Source organism: Protopterus annectens, chromosome 13.part0, assembly GCF_019279795.1.
Source record: "Protopterus annectens isolate FY-2018-M chromosome 13.part0, PAN1.0, whole genome shotgun sequence".
Lineage (NCBI taxonomy): Eukaryota > Metazoa > Chordata > Ceratodontiformes > Protopteridae > Protopterus > Protopterus annectens.
Window position 1 is genome coordinate 1053969066 of NC_056747.1, and position 12011 is coordinate 1053981076.

At 41.2% G+C, this 12011-nt stretch overlaps 1 protein-coding gene across 3 annotated transcripts in view; it reads right to left on the reverse strand.

Moving 5' to 3' along the window:
* Nucleotides 1-12011, reverse strand: part of CDK12 (cyclin dependent kinase 12) — a 719108-nt gene that overhangs the window by 16948 nt on the left and 690149 nt on the right. For all 3 annotated transcript variants that reach the window (XM_044055049.1, XM_044055050.1, XM_044055051.1), the window contains one exon: nt 7473-7994. In XM_044055049.1, the coding sequence (XP_043910984.1) occupies nt 7473-7994 (522 nt within the window). The remainder of the gene's footprint in view (nt 1-7472; nt 7995-12011) is intronic.

The following is a 12011-nucleotide window of genomic DNA, read 5'->3' on the forward strand; positions in this document are numbered from 1 at the left end:
AGGTCAATTATGTCTGAATCTCTGGTTGAAGTGTTTCCAACAAAAGAGAAATCTACATTGAAGTAAGGGACATTAATATATATAGCACTGGTTCATTCAACTGTGAGTCCCAGGGAGTGGTTTACCTTGCAATGTGTACAAAATGCAGTTCGTACTATGTTGGGAAAACTGAAAGAGTATTGAAGAGGCGGATTTATGAACATTTATATGAGATACAAAAAGCAAAGGACACCAATGCATTGTTCAAACACACAAAGAACTGTAAGGAAGCCACATTCTCCTTTTTTGTTTTAGAACAAGTTAAAAAAGAAATAAGAGGAGGTCCCTGGGAAGAATGGCTTGAATACAGGGAACTGTATTGGCAAATATTATTAGAGGCCAACAAATTACCAGGCTTAAATGAATGTATCTCAATAATTCCAGCTCTCAAATTGAGATCAATTAAAGTTTGAAACCCATTAACTAGTTTTAATGAACAGTAGAGGGCACTGTTGTCTGTGCTTCTGTTTTTATGTACCTACTAAAATCATTGTGCACATAAATACATTTATCAGTTTTTAACCAAACAGCTTCATTCTATTGTGGGTTTAGAAACCTAATTAACTACAATATTTTTTAATCAACACCTCTGCTTTTAAATATTGTAACTATTTTAAGGAAAAAATTTTTATACACTTTTTTGATAATTCTAATCATTTACAATTTTATTATAATGAGCTACTCAGACTGTCATTATTTTCATTGGTTTTAACTTGGATGCTTGAATTTTATTGGTCTTTTCATTAGTATTTCCTTATATAATGCTTAATTAATTAAGGTACTTTGTCTGATGAAGTCTAAGCTACAGGCTGACGAAAACGCATGTACTGGATGTTTAATAGTGTTTACGGACTTTGTGATTTAGTTTTGGATTTTTACTCTTTGAATTAAGTGCGGATTGTGTGTGCTGCCTCCGGATTCTTTTATTTTATCTCTGGTTGAAGTGTGCAATAACTGATCAAAGGTATTTGTGTTAAAGTCCAGGAAACGTTGTGCCTGCAAGTTGGTGGCAGTGTATGTTTCCCAGACTAAGGGGGTAGTTAAAGTCTGCCATGAATAGTGAGTTTGGTTGGATGGAGAGTGCCTCTAGTAGTTCTTGATAACAGCTGTGGGATTCTTGAGAAATAGACAGTGACCTACAGCTTGCAAAGTTATGGTAAGGGACTCTATCTAAGGTGACGTGTGTGGATAAACTCCAAGGTATCATCCTGTTTATCCTTGGGGTGTACTTGCTGCTAATGTAGACTGAGATACCTCCACCTTAGTCCCAGTCTGTTCGGCTGATGGTCATAATGTGCAGAAGGCACTGTAGCCTTGCACTGCCAGAATACTTTCTGTGGCTTTAAACCATGTCATGTGTAACAGCACAGACATCTATATTCTCCAGACTGAGGAGAGCTTGTAGGGTGTGTAGTTTCTCATTAATGCTCCTAGCATTCATCAGTACCACCTTTAGGTTCTTTTGAGCTTTATTTGTTATGACAGTAGGTTTATCACTTTGGCATAGCCTAAAAAAGGCTCTAAGGGTCTGGATTAAATTCAAGCAATATCCAGAAGCCCAGGTGGGACAGGTGCAGGCCATCTTTGGCAAAACAATGTGGTCTGTTGACCATGTCCTCCCCAGGCTAGCAGATATTGAACCCCTCTAGACTGACACCAGAAACTAAGCCAACTGTTAAAGTCAATCATTTTTGGTGAAGCCAGAATGTGCTCAAGGCACATACTCTGAGGCGCATATTCAGAGAGGTCCACAATGTCTCTCTTCATATCATTCTCATCACAATGTTTCTCTACAGAGAGGCCACTTGCGCCCACATGACTATGACAGAATCATTCTGGTACCTGTGCTGCAACAAGTTGAGCGCGTTTGTAATTTGGCGGATCTTGGCTCCAGATAAGCAACTGACCATAATCTTATCCTTGCCAGTCTGGTAAGTGGAGTATCTGTCGAACAATGAATGTGTTCAGAATAGATAGGTCCAGTATTGGTCTCCAGGTCTTGTCCTTTCTGGGTACCAAGAACAGTCTTGAGTAAAATCCTTGTCCCTGCTCTTGCTCTGGTACTTGTTGAATGGCCCCCATTGTCCATGAGGGATGAGACTTGTTTTTGTGCCTCTGCCCATTGATTTTTTGGCAGATCTGGCCAGCCGTTTGCCTTTGGCAGAGTATGGAAATGGAATTTGTAGCCTTGTGACACTATATTTAGAACCCATTTGTCTTGGGTTACTATGTGCCAATTTTGAGCAAAAAGTGCTAATTTTCCTCCTAAGGGTGCTGCCAGAAGATAAGTGCTTGGTGCAGGCAGGGGAAAGTCATTGGGACTGGTTTCTGTATGTTTGTGCTTTATCTTCTCCAGCTTTGGAGGTAGAAGCACCCCATTGTTTTGACCTATAAGAACCTTGTGCCTGGGATCTCCTTTTGAGGTCTGTCTGACACAGGAAAGGACCAATTATTTTGTAGGCCAGTGTCTACTAAACCATTTTCTTTAACACCTCTTCTGCCTTAGCACCAAACAAAGTATCATGCTGTAAAGGTGCATCTAGTACCTTAACTTTAACATGATCAGGCAAATTTTGTTCCTTTAACCAAGCATGCCTCCTAATTTCAGAACCCGTAACTGCGGCCCTGCAGGAGGCCTCCAGAGAATCAAAACCACATTGCAAGGTATGCTTTCCAACTTGTTCAGTTGCATGCAATAAATCCTGCATTTCTTTGTTTTCAGCACACTCAGAATTTATCATCATTTTCTGTTTAAGCAAACCCATGAGATGTTGCTGACACTTGAGCATATGAAACTGACAGTTTAAAGCCCTTATATCCAAAGTTGCAGATGTGTAAACCTTTTTTCCCTATCTATCCAGTGCCCTTGAATCTCTGTCAGAGGGGGTTGTTTTTTTTTTGCTGTAGAGGCCTTAACTCCCTTGGGACCCTGTGAAATAGTTTCTGGGTCAGCAGCAGGGTTTTTAAAAAGAAATTTGTGTGAGTCATGAACCCTGTAATATCTGTCAGGCTTAACAGGAGCTGGAGGTAAGGAGTCAGGAGTCAAACTGGACTCCGAAAACACATCATCTACAATGTCTATCACAGGGGGAATAGCTAGAGGCCTGTGCTGTGGTAGTAAAAGGAAATCCGAGCCTCTTTTTAGATTCCAAAAAATCTTGGCTTTCCCAGTGAAAATGCTCCCTCATGGTATGCAAGGTTTCCCCAAAGGAATAATCCTCAGGAGGAGATGCTGAAGGTATAGATTCTTCAGCATCAGAATCCTCATGGGGGTAAAGAATATCCCTGATCAGAAGAGGAATCAGAAGAAATAGAAACCTGATCTGAAAATTCATAGTCAGTGTCTTGCCTAGGCCTCTTATCAGGAGGGGGATGGGAACCCCTGATCAAGGTAATCAGGTCGTCGGCCATCTTGCTCATCTGTTTTTTGGGCATAGAGGCCTGTACACATGGCTCATGAGTTTGTTTCTTTGCTTTAGAAGCTGCTTTGGTCTTTCTCTTTGAAGCTGAAGCCGTTTTAATGTAAAGATGTTGCGGTCTGAATACACTCTCAGAAGCCAGTACCTGCTCAGCGGCTCCAGACCCATCTGAGGGATTAGCATCCAAGGCTCCAATACTTTGAATATCCAGCGGCATGGCCGACTCCATGTGGGAGTTGGTACGGGCCTGCGACTCTAAAGTAGCAGGTGTCAGGGGCTGCAAAAGCACCTCACTGCGATCTGGCGACTGGCTTAGGAGAAGCTTCGTCGGTTTTGGGCCTCAGTTGTTTTTCTCTATCCTTTTCTTTGCGTTTTTTGTAAACTCCGGTAGTCGGGTGGCTATCCGCCGACATTTTAGGATAACTAAACCGGCTACCAAAATACTTCAAAGCAAAATTATACAGATGCTTGATAGTGCGTTGGTTAAATCTAGCACAAAACTGACAACCAGAAACGTTGTGATCAGGGCCTAGGCAAGGAATACAGTATGAATGAAACTCCTTATCAGGTATTTGCTTTCCACAAGTAATACAATTATTAACTTTTTCTGACATTGGTCTGGAGCAAGAAAAAAGTTTCCCCAATTGGGTACTTAGCTTTACTGAAGACTTCGGTTCTGAAACTCAAACACGAAAATTTCAGGAGTTGGCCGGCACTTGCAAACTGCTTCTGCTTCGGGCACCGCGCAGCAAGAAAGACTGAAGAAAATGGCGTTGGCTGCCTCTTTTATACCCCTGACGACCTGACGTCAGGGAAGGGACGACAGTGGCCGATGCAGGACCCAAGACTTTGGAATTCAGGCCGGCTGAGGGCAACCTGCCAGCAGGATTACCCAAATGTAATGACTGCAACAGTGAAACACAAAGAACATCTCTAATGAACTCTCCAATTACCGTCTCATAGCCCTACTTTCTCCCTTAGCAAAGATCATGGAAAAATGCATCCACAGACAATTGCTAGACCGCCTAATCCAAAATAACTTACTTTCAAACTCTCAACATGGTTTCAGACCTCCCACAGCACTATTACTGCCTGTATTAACAAAAACCGTAACCTCAATATGCTTTCCTCTGCCTGTTTATAGATTTGTCTAAGGCATTTGATATGGTAAATCACCAGATACTTATAAATATCCTCAAATCCCTGCCATTAAATGCACTAGCTATAAAATGGTTCCAGTCCTACTTAGATAAAAGACAACAGGCTGTACTTTGGCATAACATTCTATCTACCCATCTGCCCATTAACACTGGTGTTCCTCAAGTGTCCATATTAGGACCTCTCCTGTTTTCTATATTTATCAACGACCTTCACCTAGCAATCCAAGCTACATGCATACAATATGCAGATGATTCTACATTTATATGCTCAGCCACATCAATATCTGAACTTTACTCCCTTACCCAAAATGTGTAACACAGTTGAGCAATGGTTTACACAGCCCTGTCTCTTTTTCATCCCCAAAAAACGAAACTCCTCCGTTTTACTCCTACTTGTAAGTCCCCCCCAACAGACTTCACAGTGACACCCAGTAATGGTACTCTCATATCCCCCAATCCAACTACCAAACTACTAGGTATCACCATAGATAACAACCTTAACTTCCACACCCATATTAACAATACTCTAAAATCTGTTAATAGAAAACTAGGCTCTCTCTATAGGATCATACCCCTTCCTCTCTCCTGCAGCTAGAATAACTATTGCTCACACCCATCCAATTGCTACTCTCCTCTATGCCTCACCCATATATGCTAATATCTCTAAAAACAACCTTAATAAAATGGAAAACTCCTACAATAACATAGTCAGATTTGCTACAGGTAACCCTTTCAGAACCCACCACTGTTTTAATCTAAAGCAGCTAGGATGGCTTGAATTACAAAATCAGCTTAAATTCCACCAACTGACCATTGCCCATAAAACCCTTTACCAACCTACCAATACCCCTGTACTATCTACCCTCATTACCCCCTACAACAATCTAAAAACACACTCACCCTACCACAGTTCCAAGTGTAAGCTTATTATTTTGGGTAGTACTCTTTTTTCCAGATTTTGATGATTCTGTGGCCACTGCCTCTGAAACGGTTAATGTCACTGACTGCCTTCCTCATCCACTGCTCTTGAGCTCTCCTTTGGAGATGCTGTCAGGTATACGAGAAGCAGGTTCCACAGGACTCAAGCCAATATTTCCTCACCCATAAATGCACAGCTCTCTCTGGGGAAGAAACTTGAGCAGGCCTGGATCGTTTATGCCTTGAAACCACTCATGGGATGCCAACAAGGTAGCCGGGAAGCAGCCTAGTTTTGCGCCAGAAAGTTCCCAGTGATAGTGTACAACACTGTTGCCAGGATGCACCATAGCAGATACTGCACACAACTTAATTTATGCATGCCCTTATTTTAGTGTCATGCATGCCTAATGTACATTCATTACCTATATTGTCAGTAAACATAAGGCTGGTGATAGGTGGCAAAGCTAATTTGTATATATCTGTGTTTTTTCCGGAGAGTCTGGAAATCAAACTGATTGTACATTGTTTTCCAAAGTACCAGACAAACTCCTGTATTCTGTTTCAAAAAAAAAAAAAAGAAAGACTGTCAGAGTTTGTTACAGAAAAGCATAGTAATCACTAGAAAAAAAACATTGTAAATGGAAAAAGAGGGTGTTCTCCCTCACCTGATGTGATGACATCACAAAATGGGAGGAAAATGGGTGGGAGATGTTAAGGGCATGGTTATGGTGAGTGTCTTTGGTAATATGGCAGAGGAAGAGAAATGGCATTCGATAACATGCATGCCAAAAGAAGCAGTCTGGGAAAAGGCCTACAATGGACATGGTGCAAGCTCAAAAAACTCTCCTTAAAGGTGTGCTCCTGCCACTCAAGATTCCACCAGATGTTAAACATATGCTTGATATGGAGGCTTTGCCATGCGAGCCTTAGAGAGTATCAACCTAGCAACCACTCCCTTAACAGAAGCTATCAAGCCCACTTAGAATCAAGGGCAGACCTAGAAAAAAACACCTTGGTACCACAAACTAATGAATGGATGACTCAGCAGATCACTCTTACAGATAAAGGTTGTCTACTACAGACTCCAGACAGAGAGAAACATGGTGGTAAAGAACACTGGGATAAACTATTCATGGAGGGAGTCTTCATGGAGGAAGAAGAGGACTCCCTCCCAATTCCATTTGAGCACAAATAGTTTAGGCTTCAGCCCTCATTAGCTGAGGATGAACTCAAAGCCTACAGTGTTCAATAAAGGGCCGGATGACCAGTTGAACATCAGACATACCTTAAGGAGATTCAAGCCCATACCTGCTCAAGTGTACATTCTTCTTGTGATGTTTTATGTACATCCGTGGTTATAAGGGGACTCTACTACAAGTCATTTACTGCTTCCATTTCTTTTGTGTAATAAGATAACTCCTGCCTTTTAGAAGGCAGGTTTATGTTACCAGTGACATGTCCCTCTCCAAGAATGTGAAGACAATTTCAACGTATGTCTCGTTTTTTAATCTGGTGACAACATGGGTAGTTATATGTTGTTTAAGCAAGTAAATGCAGGACTTTATAGAGAATAGTAAAGCTCTGGGGTGAAGTCTACTTATGTAGCCAGCAAGTTACATCACAGTGTGCTGTGGTGTCCATGAACGAGAGATTTTACAGAAAGAAAGTAATACATTATGAAGATATACCTATCCAAGGAGCCTGTAAGGACAGGTCTCTAGGCCAAATCTTAAGGTTTTAGTCTAATTATCTGAGCAGAACTGTTCAACAATTTATGGTTAACAATGTGGTATATTCGCCCTGAAGGAAACACTTCTGCTGCCTATGGAGCTACTGGGTGACATATCAATGGCTACATACACAAGTTTTAAAATAACATTTTAAATAATTCTAATCTGCAGCTCCACGTTGCAAAATAATGCATGTAATTACGTACCTGCAATATTGTCAGAAAACGCTGCAGCTGTCTTTTCCTGTTCTTCATGTTTTTGGTGCTGGTGTTGTACATCGCTTCTCTCACCATCACTCTCCTTGGCTACAATGGCAGCTTCAGGTGGTTTGATAAACTGGCTCAAGAGGACAGCCAGCACATTCTGCACATCTTCCTCACTGCCGGGATGCTCCACCACTGGCCGCTCAGATGCAAGTAAAGACTGAAGGACAGCAGCTGGTTCTTTTGTACTGACTGCTGCTTCTGCTGCCAGTGTAGTTAGAGTCACAGATGTAGGAGCAACTGCCACTGTTACCTGATTCTGAGAGTCCTGCTGAGTACTGGCAGCTTCTGTTAAATTTGTGACAGACTGACTGAGGGTCTCCCACTGCTGCCTTGCCTCTGGGTTAGAGTTTGCATTTAGTAACTGTGCCATCAATGGATGACTGAGGTCATTCTGACTCTGAAGCAGCTTTAGTAAAACAGCTAATTCATTTGGATTCAGCTGGCTGGTAATGTCTCCAAAGCCTACAGAGAAAATAAAACATTTGATATGACTCAGTTATGTAAAATCTACCAACTCTACTTTGGGTCATGGGCATGGCATGCTTAACATTACAATGGGCAAGAAGCCAGATATCCATCTAAAATGTGTTGCTAAAAATATATGTATAATATAGAAAAAAGAAACAGTTCACAAAGTTATCTTTAGGCTAGGCAAGATTCTCCACAGCATATCAGACTAACGCATTCAGTTGAAAGATGCAAAACATATGCACTAAGTGGACTGCCTGCACAAAAACGGCATTAGGTGTGTGCGTATGGTACAGAAGAACCACCAAGGCAGGTCTAGACACCTAGCGAGTGAGCACTGGCTCTAACTGATGGTCACTGTTGAAGTGACAACCCCAACTCCATGTATAAAAAACGGGGAGAAAAAGGGATATGGATGGATGCCATTACATGAAGATCAGCTCCTGCGTAGGACACATTCCTAGCCTGAAGTGCTCTAATGATTTCAGACCACTATCAAAAAGGGACAGCTTTTTTATAATGTAGTTTTTTTTTCTTTCAGTGTTAGATCAATGGAATTGCATTCTCTTACTCAGATAATACAAACTGTACTCACTCATCTGCTCAGCTAACAAGCATCATAAAACATGAAAAACTGCTACAGCTCGCACCACTCTTTCCCTGCAAGTTTATATAATGAACATTACCAAAAATCTGTAGCAAATTACCAGCCTCTCTAATCCTAGGAGATGATACAAGGTTTTACAGATATTCTACTCATTCAGCGACACAGAAAACACAACTAGTAGTGTAAAAAAAGTGGCCACTGATGTTTTACTAACTCCTTTCTCACTAACTGTACAGTGCAAATAACTGTACAGCTAACGTGTTATCTAACTTATTTGAAACTATCTCATCTCTAACTGAATCTAGGGTGAAACTTTGGAAATATCTTAAAAACAGCCTGTAATGTTTATGCTTGTATATGCTTCACAAGAGCCCGGGTTGTGGATGGAAAGTCTTTGGAATGGTCCCACTTACTTGATTAAAAAACTGATAAGATCCATCACAGCTGTATCCAAAGATGGCTTGTATGTTAGGCATAAACCACCTCTCGGCAGTCTGTAGGAAACAGACAGGTCTTTGAAGAGATCTGCAAAGGACACTGTGCTTACAATGGGAAAAAGGGGGTTTATGATAATGATGATTGTGTTTACACTCTGTATTCTTCTTATGAGGGACCTCTGTGGACATTACAGTTGTTGAATGTGCCTGGTCAGGTACAGACCAAAGGGGGCATTATATTCAATGATGGGTCTGATGAGAGAGGAGTACAGTGAGACTTCCATGGAGCTAGATGCCATGCCCTTACTTATAAGTCGAGTGAACCAGAATAATTTTCTTACTACCTTAAACACAAGCTGGTTGAAAACTGTGTTATTATCTACACGAGTCCTCCAATCCCTGAGTACCGTGTCAATTTTTAGGGGTGTTTTATCAATGAGGTAGTTTCCCTAGGTCCCCATCTTCCCAAAACATACCATCATGGATTTCTTGGCAATGAGTTTTAAGCCGTTGCTTTTGCACCGGTCATCTGTCTGTGTTACACCATCCTGTAAGATGTTAGTATCTTGGGACAGCAAGTATAAGTAGCAACATTGCATGCCTCGATGTTTTGTAAAAGATGGCACCATTTGTTCACCAATACATCAAACAGCATTTATGAAATGAATGCAGTAATGAAAATATTGGTAGCAGTCATAACTGCTTTACAAAAAAAAGAGTACTTATATTTCAAAATGACTTCAACTTACCCAACATACTCTAATATCATTGTGTACTAACACTTACTGCTTGATTACAATATCAGACTATTTTTGCATTATTACTGTAAGCAAGGAAAGTGTTCTATTTTTCATAACACTTTGTAAACACTCCTTAACTCCAGCTCAGCATATCATATGCTGACCATTTCACTGCCATGCTTAGCAAATCATGTCAGCTTGTAGATACCACCTTGCTGCCTTAGTTTTACATATGTACCTTTACCAGGGCTTCAGTGAAGAGTCCAAACATTTCAGGAGTACAGGAAAGTCAACAGTAAAGATGAGTATACTCTTACAAGGTACACATGAATGCTGCTTTCCAGCCAACTATACCCTTGTAGTAAGCAATGAAGTACATCATTCGCAGGACAAAAAGGTCACCAAAATGGAGTTCACACAGAGATGGAATAAACAATGAGGGCAGTAATCCTTTGGAGTTATTGGCTTCCTACCAGCTCATGACAGTAATCTTTTCTAGGGACAGAGTAAGCCTTGCAAAGATCCACATTATCACAAACAAACCAGCACAAACACAATCAATAAAACAACAGCTCTCTAAAAAAAGGTAAGAAAACACCCTCATTTGGGTAACTAGTACTGGAGTTCACCTGGATGAATCAGCAGACAGGTCATTTATTGCTTAGTGAGGCTTAACATAAATAATGATGGTATGGAGTGCTCTGCCATCCGCAGTATAAGCAGAGTCCAGCCTCCAACTGGGGACATCCAAAGTTGTGAAAGGCAGACTGGATGGTTGGATGCCTGCTTTTGCCATACCTTCCATTCATGCTGAATGACACTGCAGTAAGGAACATCAAGGCCATTCATAAAATACACCATCAGCAAACTGAATAATATTTCAGACTGAGGAAAAGTCTCACCTTACACTTACTGCATGTACACCACCAAAAGGCAACAGGCATAATCTTTTTCAGCCGAAAGAACACACTACTTTAAGACATCTATTAAAGAATTCACTGTTTAGAGGATTGATGTCTATGTGCCAGTAGTAAAGTAGCAAACTACTGAGAAAGTAAAATTGTGCAGCCAACAAACCATAATTGCATAGCTTTAAATGAGGGCAATGTTGCAGTCATAATCTTGGGGAACACGACTGCAGGATGATGTCTGATGCCTGGCCAGACTTTCAGTGCTGACCCCATTTCCCCTACAGCTGGGATAGTGTTACATACCTCAGACATCCACATATAACTCGTATAAAAAGTGACATATACCAAGATATTTTTGGTCGTTTCTTGCCTCTTAACAAGCATTATCATAAGAAAGTTTTACAGCACAAGAATGTCCACTCACAAGGGTTTTTTGGCCTGTGACCTGAAGACTTCATCCTCCAACATAGCTGAAAAATAAGCAAAAGAAGCATGAAAAATGCAGGGGAAAGGGATGAGTGCACTCTCCCTGGTCCCTCCTGCCCCAAATGACAATTGTGATGGAAGGAAGGAGGAAGGGAATCAAGACTGCAACACTGACCACATTTGAAAATCTGCAGCTGAGGTATGCTGACTATGTAACTGTACAATGCCTTTCATGTAGACCACTGTTACATTAATAACACTAAAGAACATAGCTGCACCAGGTCACCAAATGCAGCTAAGGGAGATGGGCCAATGAACAGGATTATAGGGTAGTGTGATTTTTAGAACAATTGATGCAAACCTATTCTTGGCCTAAATATGAGGTCCAACCTAACACGCTTGGGGGACATGTGGACAGAATACCATGCTTCTACTTCAAAAATGTCCTTTGCACTAACCTCTTTTGGAAGGCAGGAGTAGTTGCTGTGGCCTTCTCGAATGCAACCTTGGTTTTACTTACAATGACATTCCATGGGGCCTGAGGGAAAGATAACATAGGGGGCTATCAATTTAGAAGTGATTTATCTTGACATAAAAGACAACCCTTTCCTACCTTTGCTGAAACAAAACGGTTGTCCTGCCGTTATAATTTTTTTTGCGCTGTTCAGATAGCTCTCAGGTGCCTGTGAATGCACTCCCAACAGGCTGTCTAGCTATCTACAGCCTGACTTCCAGAGCTGTTCCCATAACCTGCAGGAGGTTACACTCTACCCACACTGTGGATGTATCCTGTCTAATCTTTAGTTCTTTTCTCAGTGACTGAAGTGAGTAGCAACAAAGTGTGCACGTAGAACTTGGATACAAGACTGAAAAAACAATCCTTCCCAATA